The sequence below is a fragment of the Lates calcarifer genome, linkage group LG20 (assembly GCF_001640805.2).
Source record: "Lates calcarifer isolate ASB-BC8 linkage group LG20, TLL_Latcal_v3, whole genome shotgun sequence".
Taxonomy (NCBI): domain Eukaryota; kingdom Metazoa; phylum Chordata; class Actinopteri; family Centropomidae; genus Lates; species Lates calcarifer.
The window spans coordinates 8,730,510-8,752,390 of NC_066852.1; the positions used below are offsets into that span (position 1 = coordinate 8,730,510).

The 21,881-nt window shown below is 41.5% G+C and overlaps 3 protein-coding genes across 3 annotated transcripts; 1 reads left to right on the forward strand and 2 right to left on the reverse strand.

Annotated features, from left to right (window-relative positions):
* The first annotated feature begins 354 nt into the window (after positions 1-354).
* On the forward strand, positions 355-2,273 carry emc6 (ER membrane protein complex subunit 6). Its single transcript, XM_018692538.2, has 2 exons — positions 355-566; positions 1,522-2,273. Exon 2 carries the CDS (start codon positions 1,556-1,558, stop codon positions 1,886-1,888), a length of 333 nt encoding a protein of 110 aa, XP_018548054.1. The 5' UTR covers positions 355-566; positions 1,522-1,555; the 3' UTR covers positions 1,889-2,273.
* Positions 2,274-2,399: 126 nt separating this feature from the next.
* Positions 2,400-9,197, reverse strand: p2rx5 (purinergic receptor P2X, ligand-gated ion channel, 5). Its single transcript, XM_018692536.2, has 12 exons — positions 9,025-9,197; positions 8,035-8,185; positions 7,686-7,757; positions 7,459-7,534; positions 7,258-7,342; positions 6,994-7,074; positions 5,382-5,523; positions 4,328-4,461; positions 4,122-4,215; positions 3,967-4,032; positions 3,694-3,782; positions 2,400-3,583 (listed from the first exon to the last, which is right to left on the reverse strand). Exons 1-12 carry the CDS (start codon positions 9,153-9,155, stop codon positions 3,313-3,315), a joined length of 1,392 nt encoding a protein of 463 aa, XP_018548052.1. The 5' UTR covers positions 9,156-9,197; the 3' UTR covers positions 2,400-3,312.
* Positions 9,198-14,201: 5,004 nt separating this feature from the next.
* ubb (ubiquitin B) lies at positions 14,202-21,832 on the reverse strand. The gene is made up of 4 exons (XM_018691098.2): positions 21,689-21,832; positions 19,454-21,060; positions 15,708-15,867; positions 14,202-14,965 (listed from the first exon to the last, which is right to left on the reverse strand). Exons 2-4 carry the CDS (start codon positions 21,050-21,052, stop codon positions 14,268-14,270), a joined length of 2,457 nt encoding a protein of 818 aa, XP_018546614.2. The 5' UTR covers positions 21,053-21,060; positions 21,689-21,832; the 3' UTR covers positions 14,202-14,267.
* Between the last annotated feature and the right edge of the window lie 49 nt (positions 21,833-21,881).

A 21,881-nucleotide genomic window follows, 5' to 3' on the forward strand; every position in this document is an offset into this window, starting at 1 on the left:
ATGATTATTGGTATATGATGTATGCCTGAATTCCACTTAAGTGGACCCATGCCCGGGCTTTAGTAATGTGTTCTGGCTCACTGCGATGGCACACCTGAATGGAATTAAGTTATTACTCGTTTGTGTGTTTGTAACACTTGTTCTTCCTGCCATGATAAATCACAATATTATCTGTGAGATGGGCTCACTGTCTGACTGAGGTATAATCCATGCCACAGCTAAAGCTAAAGTATGTCCGTGAAACGTGACAACATAAAGGTCATAGGGGCACGCATGTGGGTTGATTAGGAAAACATGGAATTACCTACTTTTTGATGTGCAGGGAACGCAACATATCGTCGCCTGCTGTGTGATGAATGCCCCTCTCCCATAATGCACTGCGGAGGAGCATGGCCGACTTTGGTTTAGGAGTGTCGTACGAACGAGAATGAATGTGCTGTTTCTGTGCCACACCGGCTGACATTCATCAAAAACAACCAACTTCCCGAGTTTGTGAAGTGACTCTTACAGATTATGATTTTGTAATCGCGCCGTGAGGAGCCGACGAGTCACTGCGTTTATCTCCGGTGAGAAGTTGTCATCAGTTACCGTCAGCGAGCTACCTGCTCAGCTAACTGTGTTAGCATGTTAGCATAAGCACTGACAAGGATGTTTAAATGAAGCAAATTAACGTGCAGTTAAAATACCCAGGGTCGTGCAGTATTTAGTTTAATCATTAGGCTGTACTGACCAGAGTGTGTCTGTATTTGTGTCTCTCTCTGTCTTCTTAGGTGTCTGGTTTTATCTCCACTGCAGGGCTTTAAATGTTTAGCCAGGTTGATTCATTGTGGTCAGTAGCTAAGCTAACGTCGACCACTGTACACTGATAGCTTTGTTTTCTGCCTTTGTCACTCATATTATGGAGCTTAAATGTATCCAAACCTCTGTCGCTTTTTCTATTTTTTCCCCTCTTCACAGTAGTAAAGTTGTTGAACGTATAACTGTAACTTAAACCCACAGTAATCTGCAAGAGATGCAACGGTACAAATGAGTTATTAATGTAGAAATGCCATTGTTTGCCAGTAGTGGAATAACTATTCAAGTCCTTTGAACTAGCATAAGTCGTATTACCGCAATGTACAAGTACTTCATTACAAGTAATGGCTCTGCAAAATGTCTTTAAAACAGATATACTGACCATGACCCCTGTCACAACTGTGATATGTCAATGCTGTATTATTCTTACTATTATTGATACAGTAATATATGATCAGCTTTTTTCATGTAGCTCTTTGAGCCATTATTTATAGGAAGTTCTGTCTGTAATAGTCAATCACATTTGTTGTTCTAGCTCTTATAATTAAAGTTGTAAGTAATTCCTCTCTGTAGCTGTGAGATAAATGTGGTGGTACAAGTAAATTATTTTCCCCCAAAATGTTGTGAAGTAGGACAGTATAAAATAAAAATACTCAAAGTACAAGGGCATATATAATATAATATTTAGTATTTGTTCTGTAAACATGTTCATTTCTCACATTACAGTGGCACCTTCGTGTGATAGCTGACCAGAGCCAACATGGCAGGAGTTGTAGCCAAGCGTGAGGGACCACAGTTCATCAGTGAAGTGGCTGTGAGGGGCAACGCTGCCGTGCTGGACTACTGCCGCACCTCTGTATCCGCTCTGTCCGGGGCAACAGCTGGTATCCTCGGGCTGACAGGACTGTATGGCTTCATTTTTTATTTCCTCTCCTCATTTCTCCTCTCTCTGCTGCTCATTCTCAAGGCTGGACGGCGGTGGAACAAATGCTTTAAATCGCGGCGGCTGCTCTTCACCGGAGGCCTTGTTGGAGGCCTTTTTACCTACGTCCTGTTTTGGACTTTCCTCTACGGAATGGTGCATGTGTACTAAAATGATCTACCACAAATAACCCTGAATTATTTCTACCTAATCCTACATAAACCAATAAAATTGTCTGCCCTGCTGTTTGTAGATACACCATTAGTGAAAGACTTTTGATTTTTCCATTATAGACTGTTAATGTACTGGAGGATGTGTCAAAAATTACCACATGCAGAATGAATTGTCCTCCTTTTAATCCTGCTCCACACTTAACCTGTGACTATGAATTTATTTAATCTGTAACTCAGAATCATCCATACCAGAATAAGAGCCACAGTTATTATAATGTAGTTTGTAGTTTAACGTAGATCAAAACAGATTACATTTTATGTACAATACTATGGTCGGATTATAACAGATGTGATCACTGATTTGAATAAATACCTCTGTACAACTTGTTTGTATACATTATTTATCAGTTTGTCTGTCAGGCATTGCCACGTGTTGACACGAAAACATGACAAATATATTTGTTTCAAATAATAAGGAATATTCAATAAACAGAAACAAGAACAGGAAAGGGAGTCCTCACACCTCAAAGTTCATTCATTAACAATCAGCCTGTACATCAATGACCTTGTCTACTCACTGTGAACTAGTGGCACATGACGAACTCTGTTCCACAGCTTAATAAGTGAAGAAGAACATACAGCAGGAAACATATCAGCAGTGTTAAACAGTGTGTTCAAATGCCTGTCATAGGTACATGATGCTTCCAGCTGAAATACAAACAATTAAGACCGTTCACATTTGCTTACATGTTGCTTACAAGTGCAATTTTCTCTTTATCTATTCTTTCATAATCATTTCTCTCATGACCCTAGAAAGTATTTTGCAAACTGAAAGAAAAATTCACTTCATTTTTTACTTTCCAGTGAATCTATAATGGTTAGTATTTTTGCTGTAATTTTTACAAGTCAGTCCTTAAAATGGTGAAAATAACAAAGGCCATCATGTTTTACTCAAACTGGAGATTATGCTTAATTAGTCTGATCAACAGCTAAAAAAAGCTTGAAGTATTGAAACATACATGAAACAGACACAATGAATTCTTTGCATTTGTAAATCAGTACCTGGCATATATTTGGCAATTCACTAAAAGTCACTCTGCTGACTGCATTAACTTTATCACAGTATCTTTTGCACATCATTGTTTATGGACCTGTTGTACTCTCCCACATTCCACCTTTGGTTCCTGACTCAGCCACTCAAAACCATCCTCTTGTATATCTCTACATCAGTGTCCTGGCTCTCTTGCAGAGTGAACATTGACATTTTCCCTGGTCCAACACATTTTCAGTCAAGGCAAGCATCACTCAGGCTAGTGGCATGCCCACAGTTGTGCCAGTAGGTGAGAAGTGGACATCAGTCCGACTTTTGGTTCCACCTCCTGTAACATAACCGAGACCACTGCAGGTGACTGACTTGCAAACCTAACTGTGTGAGGAGAAAGTGATATGATGTCTTGGCTCTGCACCTTGAGTAGAGAGAATGGCAGAGTACCGTTGGCCTGTGTTGCGTGGAATGGTGGGACCCCGTTTCTCCACAGACGGCTGGCTCTCTTCAATGGGAGAAACTTCCTCAGTGAGATCAGTTTCCTCTGGCTTTTTGATGGAGTTGCTGGCTCCTTTCTCAGCAGCTGGTTTCCTGGATCTCCTCTCCCGGTGTCCTGCCTTTCCGTCCTTGTGCTTGGTCCGGTCTCTCCTGTTTCGTACAGTATATGACAAATGTGCACATGAATGTGTTGATTTAGTTTTGGAAAATGACTAATTTAAAAGTGTATAAATACAGTTTACAGTGTAATACAGTCTTACTTGAAGCTGATGATTTCAAACTTCCTCTCTCTGTAGAAGGAGCTCGTGTTCATCATGTACAGCAGTATCATATCACATGCAAATGCCCCCTGAGAGATAAAAAAAAAAATCAACTGGATTTTCACTTTCTGCTGAAAGTTTATTTTTGTTACTGGTTAGCCATCACCCTCTAGTGTCACTATAATATGACATATTTCAAACTTCCATCACCTCAGTAATTATACAACAATTATCCACTTAGACATCAAGATAACATTTCAGTAAATTACTCACTATACCCAGCAGAGCAACACCCGAACCAATGGCAATTATTGTGGGAACAATATTGAATTTTCCAGCCTGCAAAACAATAACACACTTTCACTGCAAGTCTATTACTGGAATCATGTACCTCCCTTAGAAAAAAAGCGTTCATATCACTGCTGTACCTGGCCATTGACTATGATATCGAAGCGAATTCCATACACTTTATACAAAGTGCGATAGGTTTCACCGTTTTGATCCTTGTAATACCTGGCATATCTGCAGGGGGGGAAAATCAGTTGACTTAAACTGTAAAAATGAAAATAAAACAGGTTCAGACAGGCAGTGGCCTGACACATTTATGTCTGGTTTAATGTCTGTGATGACGTACCTGAAGTTGTATCCTGATGTGACTGAATTGTTCAAGTTCATGTCTAAACGGGTGAAGCTATACTGTGGATTACACTGTGAAGAGTCCTTATCCAGGTCACAGTTCCACTCAATAAGAATACCAACAGACCCACCCTGATGGACAAAAACAGAGACTTTTTCAGTACTAATAATACTAAGTCTTGGACCTTGACATAAGAACAGCCAACAGCAGACGTGGATGTTAAGGGGCGTGTAATTCAGAGATACTGTACAGTCTAGGACAAGGCCATGAAATCTCAATATCATTTCTGTGATAAACTGGTAGCCTAAAAACATCAAAAGGGGAGTGATGTGATCTCTTGTCTTACTTCTTTTGTACAGAATTGTTCTCTGATTTAGACCATTACAGTAATATAACTATGAGGAAATGAGAGTGTGTATGATGGTTTTAGCGTCTTTAAAACCCAGATTTGAGCGAATTTGGGCAATATTTCTAAGACAATACAAAGAACCAGAGACTATGGTTGCTTGTTGAAGCAGAGCTGAACTGTATTTTACCTTGATGTGCCTATGTTATCCGCATTGCTGAATTTGGGTTAACTTAGACAATTAACCCCCCCTTATAAAGCCAATCAAATGGCATTTGTCTGTTTTTGGATATTAACAGGAAATATGGAGAGAGAGAAGGAGAGATTGGCACGGAAAACATTGCCTGGGATTTAGCAGTTGCAGATCAGTTTGTCTTTAACAACAGTTTTTCCATCCCAATAATCCCCAAAGAAATCTATCATTAGAGAATGATGATGAGAGACTGGTTCATGCTGTTCCCTTCAATACAGCCACCACAAATCCTTGTGAAATAATATATATGAATCATGTAAATAATTGTCTTTTGGGTTCAACAGGGAGCATAAGAGTGTTGTTCTATAGTTAATAATTGCCATTGTGTGCAGCTAAAATGGATTTCCATAATTACTAAATATTAAGGCTCATTATCAAATAACTGTGAGGAAGCCAGGAACTGAAATCACTCCCACACACAGTCTTAATTGGCACGTTATTATACTTTGTACCTTAACGGCCATGTCTTGGAAGTCATGATTAGTCCAGCTGACCAGATCTCCGAGGCGGAAAATAGGGCAGTAAGGATGGTTCTCGCTGTCGTAGGTGCATCTTTTCAGGTAGCCCTCATCTGAGGTTTCAAGGACGTTAGACCTAAGAGATTAATACATGAAGAACACGTACCATATATCAGATTTAACCTAGAGACAAACATAAAAACCATCCACTGAAGTTACAAGATGAAAATCGCCAAAGTTAGAGTTATCAGGTTTTCCTTTGAGGAGTGCCTTTTTCCACCTGTGTAATATATATATGATCAGTCACCTGCCCCTCCCCCTGCTCAGTCATCCCTGCTGCAACCCCCCTCGTCTGCTCCCCCAGTACACTGCCCCACCTCCACCTCCACACCCCTGCGCACAGTGTTCAGCTCACAGCTACCCCCCCACTGCTCCTCCTGCCAAACACCCACCCCCGCCACCCACACCTTCCAACACACAGCCCCCCTGCTCCAATCTGTCCCTCACAACAACCCAGGTGAGAGATGAGCTCAGGAGGATCAGGGCAAGAGAGGCTAAGGGTCCAGACGGCATCAGCTCCATATATATATATATACACACACATTTTCCCTTTCCTGTAGTTTTGTGCTTTTTTGTCTCTCTCCTCTTCTGTCGCAGAAAGTAACCCAACTGGTCAAAGCAACTGCTCAAGGTTTCTGCCTCTTAAAAGTTTTTCCTTGATACTGTCACATAGTGCTTCTTCATGGTGGGTCTCTCTTTGTGAATATAATAATATCAAGAATACAGTCTAACCTGCTCTGTATGAAAAGAACCTCAAGATAACTTTTGTTGTGATTCAGCGCTATATAAATAAAACTGACTTGACTTGACAGGGGGCAGCAGAAGTCATGAAGAGACTAATAGACAGCAGACCCTGCTGAGTCACAGAATTCCCCTGACTTCACATGTTGGATTTGACCTTTTGACCTTTATCTTAGACACCCATTTCAGCTCAACCGTAGAGAGCCTTTATACTGTGACAACACACACACACTCTGACTGCAATGTAAGCTTAGATATGCAGAATTCAAACCATTCAAAACCTTTACACCCTCTGGCTGTAAGAACAGAGTGCAGCCGTGTGTGTCACACTGTAAGACGTGTAGTGCTGCCAGCCATTTTGAGGAGCACCTATCAAGAGGGACTTCTATTACCTGCCAATCCCCATTAAGCATAAGTATGTCAAGATTAGTGAGGAAACATAAGAGAGATGACTGTGTAATTGGAATAAGATCCTGACTGATGAATTAGGCGTGGCTTGTGGCATCTCTCTGCCTTCTAGCAGTACTTAAACAGACGACAGCAGAAAGGGCAGCGGCAGAGCTCCCTGGGCCAGCCCCATCCGATCTGACACCTGTCCAGAGCGAGGCCTGCTGTCAAGGACGTCTCAGATGACTGTTTCACTGTCTCACTGACTGCAATGCACAGGCTGGTATAAATAGAGGGCTCTCTGCACCATAAAGCTATTTAAAGGAGCCATTGAAACACGTATATCCCTCAGCTCTCTCAGTGATCTATGTCTCGCTGTCCTGAATCCATTCACACACCAGCAATCAGCACCACTTACTTGGAGAATTCAAACTTTGGAAACCTGATGAAATTCTTGATGTAGATGGTGAAGTTTTCCGCTTCACTCAGTAAGGGCTCTCTGCAAACGAAAGAGACAGGCAGCTGTGTGAAAAAAACAAAACAAGCGGACCTAACAGGCTGTATTAGTAATAAATAGAACCTGTGAAATATCTCGGTCCCTGTGAGGGATCAGAGTGAGTGTGAATGTAATGGCACAAAATGGCTCATTTCCAAAGTTGTGCAGGAGAGGAGGGATACTCACGCGGGTCGCTTGCTGTATTCAATAGGACACCAGGCGTAAATCTCACAGGTCCCAGTGCTGTTTAAACACAAGCCGGTCTTGATTCCTGACAGAGAGGTTTTTTCTCAAAATAAGACATACTGGAATACATTTGTGTATCATGTGTGGTTCGACATGTGTAAGTATTGTTTGTTACAGTATGTTGAAAACTGTGGTCCTCACCATGACCAGCTATTACAGTCTCTCCTTCGACACAGTCATCATTACTTAGACATCGTCCATTTGGCACCTTGAAACTCTGCAAGGTAGAATAAAAGTTTCTGGATATGAAAATGCAATTCTGTGTGCATGCTAATTTGTAACAGTGTAACCTACAGGGATTAAGGTATTAGGATTTTAAAAATACATTTTAAAATGCTAATGAGATTCCTCCTTTTCTGCATACTCACCTCAGCACAAAACCCCAGTCTCTGATTGGGGGTCTCTATGTAATTTGTTACTATGAAGAACACCTGCTCGCCCTACAAAATAAAATTAAGTCCAGACAATAAGATGGAGAAGCAAAAGGTTAAACAAATTACACTCCCCAAGAAGTTCAATGTTGTTAAATCTGCTTAGACAGATGCTGAGGCTAATGATATCCACAAAGGCAGATACTCAATAGCTTCATAATCTCTCCCGACAGGAGCATAATTGGACAGAGCTCTGACATCAGTATTAAAACAATGCAAGCTGAGGTTTCCTTTCTTGTGTATAAGTGAAAAATGAATAGATAGACTGATAGATAGGTAGGCTCACATTTGGGGGTATGACATAATCTTCAGCACTCCAGAGGTGAAGCCCTGTCTCAGAGCTGTTGGTCAGGGTAACACCTTTAAGCTTGGTGATGACTGAGGTCTGGATGGCCTCTTCTCTCTCCTGGTACCCTTTCTTCACTACAAATACCCACCTGAGACATTCATAGAAACATCAGAGTTCATCAGGTTCTAAAGTCTTGTTGCTTTTGGACATTGCATACAGTGCAGCAGTGTAGTATCTGTGATCCCTTGTTGAACAGCTAGTTTGTGACCATGTGGTCTGGGTTGACAGCACACACATTATAACTGTCATTAACTGTGTTCATCAGCATGTGGCAGATGAAAGGAGTAATGTTAATGTGTAAATGTATCCTAGACAACACAGGATGTTTTATGCATCTCCACTGGAGTTATTTTGGAACTATATTGCACATACACGAGGGGTGACAGCAGCATCTAATGAGCAAAATGAAAAATACCAAAGGTCTCAGAGGTGATATGGAAATAAAACCAGTTCATGAGAACATGAGCAGCCATCTTTAGGCTACACTATATGTCACTGATCCAAATATCATTTTACAAGCACCCTGCAGCAGGCACACAGCACACACTAAATCTGTCAAGTTATAGTTCATCTTAACTTTCATCACCAAGTGAGGTCAAACCAGTTACTGGTATTAACCCTCTCACCATACTGCCCCAGTCACCTGCACAGTTAACATTACCCTTATGTACACCAGTGTGACATCACACAGTGAAAAGATGGGCTAAGGTAACCCGGGCTGTCTAAGACAGTACTGATTTCACTAACACAAACCCTTTTCAAGAGACAACACTCTTCCTAAAGTAAGAAAAAAAAAAACCAATGGCGCTGTCACTTTAACAGCACAAGTAAAAAACGACATGCTCAACTATTTTTAACTTGTGAATCACTGTCTAAAAGGTTACTTTATAACATGATCGTAAAAAGGCGGCATGCAATGCACCTCACCCTATTATGTATCCCAGCACGGCCAGCTGATAGAGTCTAAACAATATTCCGATTCTCCTGTTTTCGGCGATAACATATTTCTCTGTCTTGTAGTTGAGGAGAGAAAGGAAGAAGACCCCCCAGCCTGCCATTCCTCCCGCACCGAGAACCCGAGTGAGACAGCAGAGCAGGCTCCCAGCTCATATATACAGCCAGTTCACTTGACATGCAACGAACGGGCAAACCCATTGAGAGAGGGGCTGCGAAACACCGACCAAGTTTGCTTTAAAAGACGACCGCGAGGTGTCTGAAGGAAATTTCAGAATTATCTTCCCTTAGATGTCAAATTCATTTTCACTGACATCAGTTTCACAAAACTTTTTAGAGCAGTAGGCTTAATGATAAATCTCACTCTTTATGTCAGCAATTACTTTATAGGGGCTCTTAATATTTTGGCTAATATTATTGTAAAAAATAACAACCTGTCTTACTCTAAAAAATAAGGATCCCATAATATTTTTTTCACCGAGGAAACACTGTTTCTTTATGTTTTTGTGGGTTACAAGCAGTGCCGTGCAAACGGGGTGGGTGGCTAAGGGGTGAATGCACATCAGCTCTGCAGTATGCTATGTTGTACCTGAGCCACAAGGCCATGAATGCCATTTCCATCCCCAGGGACTTTATATGTAGCCTCTACATATGCATGAAATTGAACTGTAAAATATGTTTATATATAATATATATTGTTAAGTAAAGTGTCCTGCACATAGATCTAATTGCAACTTTAAAATAGAGTACTATGCAAAAGTTGACCCCACTCCCTCCTCCCCCCACTTTGCCTTTAAAACAGCTCCAGTCCTCCTCAGTACACCTGTACTTAGGTAGTTTGTTCCATCTTAGAGAAGTTGCCTCAGTTCTTCTGTGGATTCAGGCTGTCTCAGGGTCTTCTGTCTCTTCATGTAATCCCAGACTGACTCCATGATGTTGAGATCGGGACTCTGTGGGAGTCAGACCATCTACTGCAGGACTTCTGGTTCTTCTTGTCTCTGAGGACAGTTCTTTATGATCCTGACTGTGTGTTTGGACTCACTGTCCTGCTGCAGAATTAACCTGGGGCTGATCAGACACCTCCCTCTACTGATAAAGGATAAGAGTAAACATATCTAAAGTGCCTAAAACTTTTGCACATTACTATATATAATTTAAAACATTAATAAAAACTACAGAGAAAACTGTAAAAATAGCATTTTCACCTGCCCCTGCTCTTTAAGACTTAACCATGAAATATAATGATAATGGTTAAAATCCTTCAGAGATCTTATTTCTATACTTTAAATGTTTTTTTTTTTCAAGAAGAAAGCCATGATAACATAGTTAAGATAGAAATTTTAGTCTTGTCCCCAGGTTTTCACTAAGTCCTGTTACCAACCCCCCACCCCCACCCCCCTCCTCTAAAAGGTTTGGAACAGTTTAAAGTCACATGTTAAACAGGAAGTTCCATCATCAGCATCTTCTGAAACCATATCTTTAAAATAAACACTTTCTTGAGTGAGAAACAAAGGAATTAGTTGACATGCCCTCAAATATACTTTTTGAATGACACATGAGTTTCAGCAACTCATGCCACCACAGCAGGTTGAGCAAGCCCAGCAACATTCTCCAGGACCTTCTTGGGGATCCTGCAGCAGGTTGAGCAAGCCCAGCAACATTCTCCAGGTCCTTCTTGGGCATCCTGCAGCATTTTAGGCAAGCAAAAAAAAAAAAAAAGACCTACAAGTGCTGAAAAAATAAAAGTCTACAAACTATCACTTGAGCTACTGTTAGATGGGACAATATGGTCCCCAGTCAGAGTCAGCCGTTCTCCTTCCATCAGACAACTCCACTTCTTGAGTTGTCTGATGGTCTGCCAGAGCTTCCTAAATGCCAACCAAAAGTCTCTCTCTATAGCCTTCCTGAACTCCTCCCACACCTGGGCTTTTGTGTCTGTGACCCCCACAGCCACAGTCCTTCTGGCCTTCCATCTACTGTTTCAGAAGAGGAGAAGAGGGAGGCCAACCAAAGACATCTTCGTCACTACTAGTGTCCACCACCATGGATCAAGTTAGTGGCACCACAACAAGCACCTACAACCTTCCAACTACAACTCCAAGTAGCTGCCTCCACAATAGAGGCTTTGAACATGAGTATTGCTTGTGAGTAACCTCACACATGCCTGGTGGCTCACTGGTTTTAGAGTCAGTACCAGTGCTGTGTGTAGACGTGAGTCCAACTATATCTAGTTGGTAATGCTCCACCTCCCTCACAACCAGCTCCTCCCCTGCCAGAGAGGTCCTGAGGAAGATCCCAGGGATCATCTCACTTAGGTCCTTGTTCTTGCAGGCTTATAGGACACTCAACTTGATCCTGATTAGTATCCCTGGAGGTGGTCGGCCAACTGGGTGGCAGTTCTCCACAATTCATCTACCATTTGATGGCCAAGTGCACAAATTCCTTAAAGGAGCACTCCACCAATTCAGGATTGCACTCTACAATATTATCAGTGGACAGTTTTTCAAGGGATCAAAATTGACGAAGCAGAATCAGAGATATCATCACCTCTTTTGGACTTTACACTCCCAGATTTATTTTCATTTTCAAATTTTCAGTCTTCAGACCCAATAGATGCTAAAAAGCTCCCTCTGGAACCATGAAAGGCTTAATACAACTTCTCAGACATGGAGTTACTCTCCTGGACCTGTAAATGGACTTTGGTGGATAAAACCATCAGAGTTCCCCTTTAAAATAAGACATACATTATGCATATCATATAGCCTGTGCATTTTTCATCTGTCCCACTTTCAATAAATCTTTCTATATATTGCTAACGCTAATTTTATTTTTACCACATGTATTTTCTCTTTTCATTCTGGTCCAATAAATTATAATCCACTGGTATTCTTTAAAATACACAGCATAGCACTTTTTACTCTACTGTTTGGCTGCAGCAGCCTAATCTCCCACTTGGGATTATCTAATTTTCCTTCCCCAGTCTCATTAATGTTATCACCATCTTCTTTCATTTGTCTTTGACTTCCACAGTACAGTTCATTATCACTGCAGTTAACTGTACTGTAGGCCTAATCATCCAGATGGATAATAATCGCTTTTTCGCAACATGTTCATCAACTCCCTCTTTTTCTGCTTTCGAGTTCCAGACATGGCTCCAAATCTTTTTGCAGGGTGAGATGCTGATTAGAAAGTCTGTCATTCAACCACAGAATGCAGGTTCAAGTCCATCTGAAGTCTACATGACCAACATGCTGCTATTCCTAGCTGTGGCAATACTAGCTGTGGCCTCAACTGTTTTTCCTGTTATTACTATCTGTCTGTATGGCTGATTCTCTTTCACATCTCTGGATGATTAAACCCTCAGCAATAGCAGAGACTTCTCAAGATACTGGCATCCTGACCTCTCTGGAGTCATCTGCTCCCGTATTAGTACAATGGCTGGATTAACTTGTTAAGTGGTCTTGGGCAAAAATTTCTCAATGGGCTCCTTCTGATCTCCCAAAACAATCTGTGCCCTCTATGCATCTGTGACTTCCAGTGATATAGAATTTTACACCATGTGAAAAAATTACATTTCATAACAGGGCCCCTCTTCAAGACAGGGCCTAAATATCAGGTATAAATGAAAGATTTGTCTGAGTGATATAATTTGGTGTTTTAACTCATATGCTGTGGACCTGGAGTGGGTCTGGAGAACTGGAGCAGTTGCTTCCTTTGCCTGGATCCTTGATCAAAACTGCTATCACTGACTTTTATCTCAGTCACAGGAGGAGAGCAGAACAAGAAGACTTATACCAGCTTATACCCTCGGTTCTTTGTCAATTAATAATAAAAATGGGATTCTTTATTTGAGGTATAGTGCTGTGCAAATGTTTTACACACTTTCAATGTATTGTCCGTCACACAATACCATCAGGAAGACGCTTGATTATCTCCAAAACAATGATCCCAAACATACAACCACAGTCATGAAGAACTATCAGAGACAAGAACATGACCCCATGAGCCCTGATCTCAACATCATGGAGCCAGTGTGGGATTGTGCCAAGTTTTCCAAGATGCTTGGAACAATCTACCTAACAAACAATTTGACAAACTGTGTGTGTGTGTGTACCGAGGAAAGTGTGGTCAAGGAGTCAATTGATAATATTAATAATATTCTTGCCAATAATTTATGAAAGCATCCTCACTTTATTTTTAGTGCCTAGTGCTTCTGCACAGTGCTGTACATCACAACCCTGTCACTAGCATTTGAGATGTAAAATAATCACAAACACATCTCTAGATATTTGTAAAGCAGCTGACTTGGGTCAGGACCTGTGTAAATTTCAAGGGCCTGCTCCACAGGCACCCACTTTGAACCAGATTTGTACAGTGGTACAGGAAAGATGTAACTGAAACTTTATGGAGGGTGACCTCTAGTGGCACCATGTTCCATTTCACACTTCATTAAATAGCCTATGAATACAGTGAACACAGTCATAGGACTTTATACAACAGTCCATGCCTGGTTTTACTCAGCCACATTATCCCAGTAAGTCAATTGCCTGCTTCTAGAAACAAAATAAAAACTCTAACCCTTCCTTCTGATTCTCTTAGAAGTTGTATACAATGAAGCCACATCAGCTCACTTTTTATGAATGACCAACTGGCAGTATTTTGTACACTGAAGACTTTTAAATTGCTTATCCATTGTGAAATACATAAATAATAGCAAATGTAGAATGATTGAAGACATAACTATACATTTCTTTGTGATTCTATTTATGTTTAATGATTCCAAACAGGACTGAACAATATGCATTGACAGATATTGTGAATGCGAAATGAGTCATGATTTGATGATGATGTGATTTTTACTGACGTCTGTATCAAGCAAGCATGCTCCCTTACACCTGGAGAATATGATTTGCAGGCCAGGGCACGTAACACTACAATGTGTCATTTATACTGGTATGTAAAAAAAAAACAGTTCAACCATATTGTAATTTCAATAATATTGCAATTTATTGTTAAACCCTAATTCCAATCAAAGTACTTTAAATATATTTTAACCTAACATGTAATGGTAAGTCGTTTTTGCCGGGGGAAACTGATCACCAGCAGTGCTCACAGTCTAAACCAATGTGTAAAAAAGGAAAAACACTGTATATTTTAATATTTTATCTTTTATTGGGTTAGGTTGTCATGGAAATCAAGTAAAAGTATGGGATCATTTATTGACCACCCCTCAGACGCAGGACCAGATGGAGGGTGGACTCCTTCTGGATGTTGTAGTCAGAGAGGGTGCGGCCATCTTCCAGCTGCTTGCCAGCAAAGATCAGCCTCTGCTGGTCTGGGGGAATGCCTTCCTTGTCCTGGATCTTGGCCTTCACGTTCTCAATGGTGTCACTGGGTTCAACCTCCAGGGTGATGGTCTTGCCGGTGAGGGTCTTGACGAAGATCTGCATGCCACCCCTCAGACGCAGGACCAGATGGAGGGTGGACTCCTTCTGGATGTTGTAGTCAGAGAGGGTGCGGCCATCTTCCAGCTGCTTGCCAGCAAAGATCAGCCTCTGCTGGTCTGGGGGAATGCCTTCCTTGTCCTGGATCTTGGCTTTCACGTTCTCAATGGTGTCACTTGGCTCAACCTCCAGGGTGATGGTCTTGCCTGTAAGGGTCTTGACAAAGATCTGCATACCGCCCCTCAGACGCAGGACCAGATGGAGGGTGGACTCCTTCTGGATGTTGTAGTCAGAGAGGGTGCGGCCATCTTCCAGCTGCTTGCCAGCAAAGATCAGCCTCTGCTGGTCTGGGGGAATGCCTTCCTTGTCCTGGATCTTTGCCTTGACATTCTCGATGGTGTCACTTGGCTCAACCTCAAGGGTGATGGTCTTGCCAGTGAGGGTCTTGACAAAGATCTGCATGTCTGCAACTGTGAAAAATAAGGATTCCACATTACTAATACTCTTTAATGTCATGAGGACTACAGCAAAAATTACTTTGCTTGACAGGCAAACCAAGAAGCCTACAATGAAATACTAATAATACATAATACTAATACAACACCTTACAAAATACAGTTTAATATATGAGCCATAGGTTAATGGCTTCTTCCTGTTAACAGGTATACACCAATTGTTAAATCGCATTATTCACGTTCTCCATATAAAGCAAGCCATTTTCGGGCAATATTTGCCATTCAGTCTTACCTCAAGCGGTGAAAGTGAGCTGCGTCTGACTAGATTACATGAACACACTGGTAGGAAGCCGGTGATTCGAGCACAAGCGCCATTTTAAAATAAAGCTATTGTTGTTTGCCTTCGTTTTGTCTGCTAACGTTACCCGCTAATGGAGGATATAGCTAGAAATGTACCATTGTTATTCTTTAACATTCATACCTCTCGCGTTTTAGTTCACGTTAACGCAGGTTTATAATAAATAAACCATATCACGTCGCCTATAACGATGGTTAAGTACATTACTCGTTTGAAAAACGTTATTTCCAGGTTGCGAAAAGGCCTTTACAGTCAGTGTTTACGAAGTGGTTAGCTGGTTAAAAGGGACCAGAAGCGACAACAGATAAAATCTATGAACGATATTAACCTGGTGGAAGAACTGTTGCAGATAAATTTTAATACTAATGGTAACTTTTTTGAACGAACGATTGTACTTACAGTCACTTTTCAGTATTTGGTCCCGCTTCCTGGTGACAACACCTCGGACTACTGTTGTCAAGGGGACAGGATGATTTATAATGGACCACGTCATCGACCGATATTCTTCCGCAATCGAAAATAGTTCCCAGTTTGGTTGGTTTACTTGTGCCACATTTAGCTATATTTCACACAACAAGAACAACAATGAAGTTTGCCTACAAAATGAATGAGATGAACTATGGAACTTGATTAATAACTTTCCAAGGTGATAACTTACCTAGATGAAAACTTAACTATGGAGCATGTAAATATATTTTATTCCAAATGCAATAAAAAATGATGAATAAAGTCTAAACAGAGCTGTTACACTGATTTTTATCATTCTGCAAGCTTTCCTTAACATAACCTGAGGAATTACTGATGCTTCTTAACAAGTGCTCAAAGAAACTATTGTCTTAACTGCATGACATCATGACTGACACACAGGCACCATATGATCATAACATGAGTCACATGTGACACAGGGAGAACTTAAGAAGTGTGTCTGCCAGTGAAGAAGTGTTTTTAATAATGTGCTACCAGCTGCTGTGACAGCAGAGGCACATTCCTCTTGCTCCAGCTATATCAACCAGGACACCTATATGCATACTACATTATCATACTGAGACAAAATAAATAAAAAACAGGGGAATCTGTTGCTAGGCCTGTATGAATAACAAAACCAAGTATACAGTCTGTTTGTTTAAAAGAGTACTGGTTAAACCAGCTATGGCTGTTTTATAACATTGTTAAAAAGCTATGTTTGAGCGTAACTGGCTAAACAGGTCAAGTGTGTGTTATTATTTTGTTTTTCAGAGTAGAGCTGCTCCATGAAAAATATATGAAACAAGTTGTTTTTATAGTGTAATAAGTTGTGTGCTTCATTAATTCTTTGTCATTTCTTTGTGTATTTTCTCCAGATCTTGACATAATAACAAAGTAGATTGTCAAGTCTACAAGAGATAAATGCCTTTGGCAGGATAAACAGATGACACCAGATTATCCACATAACAGTGTTGAGCTAGTTTAGTTTTGGATTAGATGGTAAATATCACCGTATAATCCCTGTTCCCTCCATAAACCACACTACACTCCTCTACTGTTATCCTTAATCTTGTGGCTTCAGATCAGTGATGGACTGAGGTCCTTTATTTACAGTAAGGAAAAGTACTCAGTAAATGTGCATCAGTGCATAAATGGCAATTCACTAGTTGAGGTGGAGCTAGTTTTAACAGTTGTATACAGTTCTGCAGTTTAGTCCAGTGGTTCCCAATCTACAGGTTGGGCCCACTCCAAAGGCTCACACAATAAATAATAAAGAGGGATCATGAGATGATTAATGGGGTAGGAAAAAAAAGAATAAAATAAGTTCTGCTGCATTCATTTGTATTCTTTTCTTCAAGCCCTTTCCTCTGGATTAACTTTACCTTTCAGACAGTTATTTATGTGAAACTGATTTAGAGGTTTGAAGGGGAAATGTCTCTTTGATGCAAACAATTAATCTGAAATGTAACAAGGGGCCCCCTTAATTAGAGTTGGGAACTACTGTTGTAATATTTACAAATGTACTGTGTATGTATAATCTTATCATAGATTTAACTGCAAAATCCATCCATCCATTATCTATACCGCTTATCCGTTAAGGGTCGCGGGGGGCTGGAGCCTATCCTTGCTGACATTGGGTGAGAGGCGGGGTACACCCTTTACAGATTGCCAGTCCATTGCAGGGCCACCACATATAGATAAACAACCATTCACACTCACATTCACACCTATGGACAATTTATAGTCACCAATTAACCTAATGTGCATGTCTCTGGACTGTGGGAGTAAGCTGAAGTACCTGGAGAGAACCCACGCAGGCACGGGAAGAACATGCAAACTCAACACAGAAAAGCCCTGGGTGAAATGGGGCTCAAACCCGTAACCTGCTTAACTGCAAAATCTTAGTCTTCAAAGTAACTACAGCTGTCAAATAAATGTAGTGGAGTATGAAATATAATATTTCCCTCTGAAGTGTAGTGGAATATAAGTACAAAGTATAAAACTGAAATAGTCTTGTAAAGTACAAGCACAGTGCTAACGTAAATCTAGTTATTTACTGTCAGACAGTAATTCATATGTTGGGCAGCACAGTGACAAAACAGCATTGCATGAATTTTCTCACAGATGTTTAACACTCAGCATGGTAAGAGGCAGTGGGTTCCTTTCTGCCTGTCACCAGGACGTAAGACAGTCAATTTGTACAGAACTTTGATATGAACTTATCCCTATAGTAATACAAAATGTTCACCATTAAAACAAACAAAAAGCAAAGTTAATCAGATTTTACTGCTTCCTTATGTTGAAACAGCTTCCAGCTCCCTGACAGAGTGCCTTTGTTCCATACAGTTTTCAGGTGCCAGGACCAAACCATCGACAATGTTACCACTTAGTAGGCTACTGTGTCTGCCTCCTGTCAGTGGAAAGCATATTTTTCCTTGATATATGCCAGTGCTCTTGCACCAGCTGTACAGTACACCTTTCCCGCTTCACTTGATTTTAGCATATTTCTTCTTCCTCCTTTGTTGTTCCCTGAATCTCATTGTAGATTCCCAGTTGTTTACTTTCCTGCCTCATCTCTCCTCTATGAAGCTTGTCAACCATTTAGTCAACTAGATGGCGCCACATCCTCATGAATAAGAATTTCTTCAACCATCAACATTCAAGTCTTCAGTAGACCCACAGCTGAGTGTTCAGGCCAGCAGACAATTCCTGGAATGACTAAGCATTTCACAGAAAAAAATGTAATGAAATGAAGGGGCTTACCAGAATTATTAATGTCAAAATCTAAAAGTACATAAACACATGTATACCATGTCAGTCTACTGGCATAGGACATCTTAATAAATCAATGGACTCTTGTTATCTGTATTTACTAAATACTGTGCTTAACAAGGAAACTCCTGAGTGAATACAAGCACTGATAATAATGCTGGTTGGATTGTCTTGCTACAAATTGAGCTAAAGCTGTGTTTTGATGATATAAATAACACACTCTATTATACAGCACTCTGTACTGAGCACAGTATGGGCAGGAACATCTTGGATCAGATATTATGCTTCCTGTTTTACTTTTGCTGAGGAGCTGTCAAAGGCCACTGGATGTCTCTAGTCTGTAGTTTGAAGACTGTTAATCTAATCAAGCATATGAATGTAAAACTGAAACCACCTTGCTTTTTTATGATTTACAGTTGTGTTGAATATTAATACTTGATACCTGAGATTTCTTAGAGCATAATTCTGATAGAATAAGCTAGTTGATCCTCAACATGTATTATGCCATCTGTTATGTCATACTTGACAAAAAAAAAAAAAACACACCCGCTGTAGTAGTATTACTGCCAATATTAGGTACATTAAAATAGTTTACATCATTACCAGGAAATGAGAGAGCACATAAGGTTGAATTAAATTTATACTACATACAGAACAACGCTATTAAATTCCAACCTTCTATTCCTACTTCATCTTCTGTAATGCTGTATCTAAACAGTGAATCTGCATTAAGAATGAACAACACCAGGAAGTTAAGTTTAATCCTTTATTGAATGTTAAAGTTTTGGTCACGAAAGTTTTAAAATTTCTTATTTGTGACAACTTTTTAAGAGAGAGCATGTAGCGTATGTCATACATAGCACATCAACTTAGTAAAGTAAGGACATGGAATCACATAAGCCATTTTACTGCCCACCCCTCAGACGCAGGACAAGATGGAGGGTGGACTCCTTCTGGATGTTGTAGTCAGAGAGGGTGCGGCCATCTTCCAGCTGCTTGCCAGCAAAGATCAGCCTCTGCTGGTCTGGGGGAATGCCTTCCTTGTCCTGGATCTTGGCCTTGACATTCTCAATGGTGTCGCTTGGCTCAACCTCCAGGGTGATGGTCTTGCCAGTGAGGGTTTTGACAAAGATCTGCATACCACCCCTCAGACGCAGGACAAGATGGAGGGTGGACTCCTTCTGGATGTTGTAGTCAGAGAGGGTGCGGCCATCTTCCAGCTGCTTGCCGGCAAAGATCAGCCTCTGCTGGTCTGGGGGAATGCCTTCCTTGTCCTGGATCTTGGCCTTGACATTCTCAATGGTGTCACTGGGTTCAACCTCCAGGGTGATGGTCTTGCCAGTAAGGGTCTTGACAAAGATCTGCATGCCACCCCTCAGACGCAGGACCAGATGGAGGGTGGACTCCTTCTGGATGTTGTAGTCAGAGAGGGTGCGGCCATCTTCCAGCTGCTTGCCAGCAAAGATCAGCCTCTGCTGGTCTGGGGGAATGCCTTCCTTGTCCTGGATCTTGGCCTTCACGTTCTCAATGGTGTCGCTTGGCTCAACCTCCAGGGTGATGGTCTTGCCGGTGAGGGTCTTGACGAAGATCTGCATGCCACCCCTCAGACGCAGGACCAGATGGAGGGTGGACTCCTTCTGGATGTTGTAGTCAGAGAGGGTGCGGCCATCTTCCAGCTGCTTGCCAGCAAAGATCAGCCTCTGCTGGTCTGGGGGAATGCCTTCCTTGTCCTGGATCTTGGCCTTGACATTCTCAATGGTGTCGCTTGGCTCGACCTCCAGGGTGATGGTCTTGCCAGTGAGGGTCTTGACGAAGATCTGCATACCGCCCCTCAGACGCAGGACAAGATGGAGGGTGGACTCCTTCTGGATGTTGTAGTCAGAGAGGGTGCGGCCATCTTCCAGCTGCTTGCCGGCAAAGATCAACCTCTGCTGGTCTGGGGGAATGCCTTCCTTGTCCTGGATCTTGGCCTTGACATTCTCAATGGTATCGCTTGGCTCGACCTCCAGGGTGATGGTCTTGCCTGTGAGGGTTTTCACAAAGATCTGCATGCCACCCCTCAGACGCAGGACAAGATGGAGGGTGGACTCCTTCTGGATATTGTAGTCAGAGAGGGTGCGGCCATCTTCCAGCTGCTTGCCAGCAAAGATCAGCCTCTGCTGGTCTGGGGGAATGCCTTCCTTGTCCTGGATCTTGGCCTTGACATTCTCAATGGTGTCGCTTGGCTCAACCTCAAGGGTGATGGTCTTGCCTGTGAGGGTCTTGACAAAGATCTGCATACCACCCCTCAGACGCAGGACAAGATGGAGGGTGGACTCCTTCTGGATGTTGTAGTCAGAGAGGGTGCGGCCATCTTCCAGCTGCTTGCCGGCAAAGATCAGCCTCTGCTGGTCTGGGGGAATGCCTTCCTTGTCCTGGATCTTGGCTTTCACGTTCTCAATGGTATCGCTGGGCTCAACCTCAAGGGTGATGGTCTTGCCAGTGAGGGTTTTCACAAAGATCTGCATGTTTTTAACTATGAAAATTGACACACAAAATGTATACATGAATACTGGGAATTCACATCAGAGCTTAAGTAAAACTCATCTAAAACCAAAATTCATAAGTAAAAAAAGATTATCAACAACAACAATCTTACCTATGATATTACCGTTAGACAGAACTAAAAAGACGGGTTTAACACTGTGAACGCTTAATTAAAATTGTTAAAACAAATCTACTACATAGCTCATAACTATCCACAGCTCAGCAGCCATTCCACTCCGAGCGCCATTTTGAGATCATATTGACCCTCCTTTTGTTCAGCTAACGCTACCCGCTAATGGACGATACTGGAAATGTTGAGTCACTGCTGAAGCTAACATTAGCTAACACAACCACTGTCGTGTTGGAGCTTTGTTGAAAGCGACGATGAACCGATCGTAGATAATTGGTAGCTTGTGTAAAATTAAGAAACAACGTAAATTCTACTTATCAACGGACTGAAAAGCAATTTGTGACCGATGCCACCATTAACGTTTCTCACAAGTGAAGTTGAAAAACCGTGACACCGATCACCAAGCAGTCCACTAAAACAGCTGTTGTATACATAGCTCAAAATATCAAGATAATATAGCTTGAAATTACATTTATTTTGTACTCACCAGGAGGAAACGCAGTATAAAATTCGCGTGTTGCTTGCGTTGAATGCTTGTCTTTCGGCTTCCGCTGACATCTGCCGCAGTACAGGCAAACACTGTATTATATACGGGAGTCGGCATACGTCATCTGTCAATATCCGTCCGCATGTAAAAGCAGTTCCCACTGCTCCAGAGCGCACAATTTCAACATATATAA

Coding starts and splice junctions, on each gene's coding strand:
- emc6 (XM_018692538.2), top strand. CDS start 1,556: ATGGCAGGAGTTGTAGCCAAGCGTGAGGGACCACAGTTCATCAGTGAA.
- p2rx5 (XM_018692536.2), bottom strand. CDS start 9,155: ATGGCAGGCTGGGGGGTCTTCTTCCTTTCTCTCCTCAACTACAAGACA. Junction 8,186..9,024: donor GTGCTGGGATACATAATAGG/GTGAGGTGCATT, acceptor TGAATGTCTCAG/GTGGGTATTTGTAGTGAAGA. Junction 4,462..5,381: donor TCCAAGACATGGCCGTTAAG/GTACAAAGTATA, acceptor TTTGTCCATCAG/GGTGGGTCTGTTGGTATTCT.
- ubb (XM_018691098.2), bottom strand. CDS start 21,052: ATGCAGATCTTTGTGAAAACCCTCACTGGCAAGACCATCACCCTTGAG. Junction 15,868..19,453: donor TGCGTCTGAGGGGTGGGCAG/TAAAATGGCTTA, acceptor TGTGAAATATAG/CTAAATGTGGCACAAGTAAA. Junction 14,966..15,707: donor CCAAATACTGAAAAGTGACT/GTAAGTACAATC, acceptor TATTTTTCACAG/TTGCAGACATGCAGATCTTT.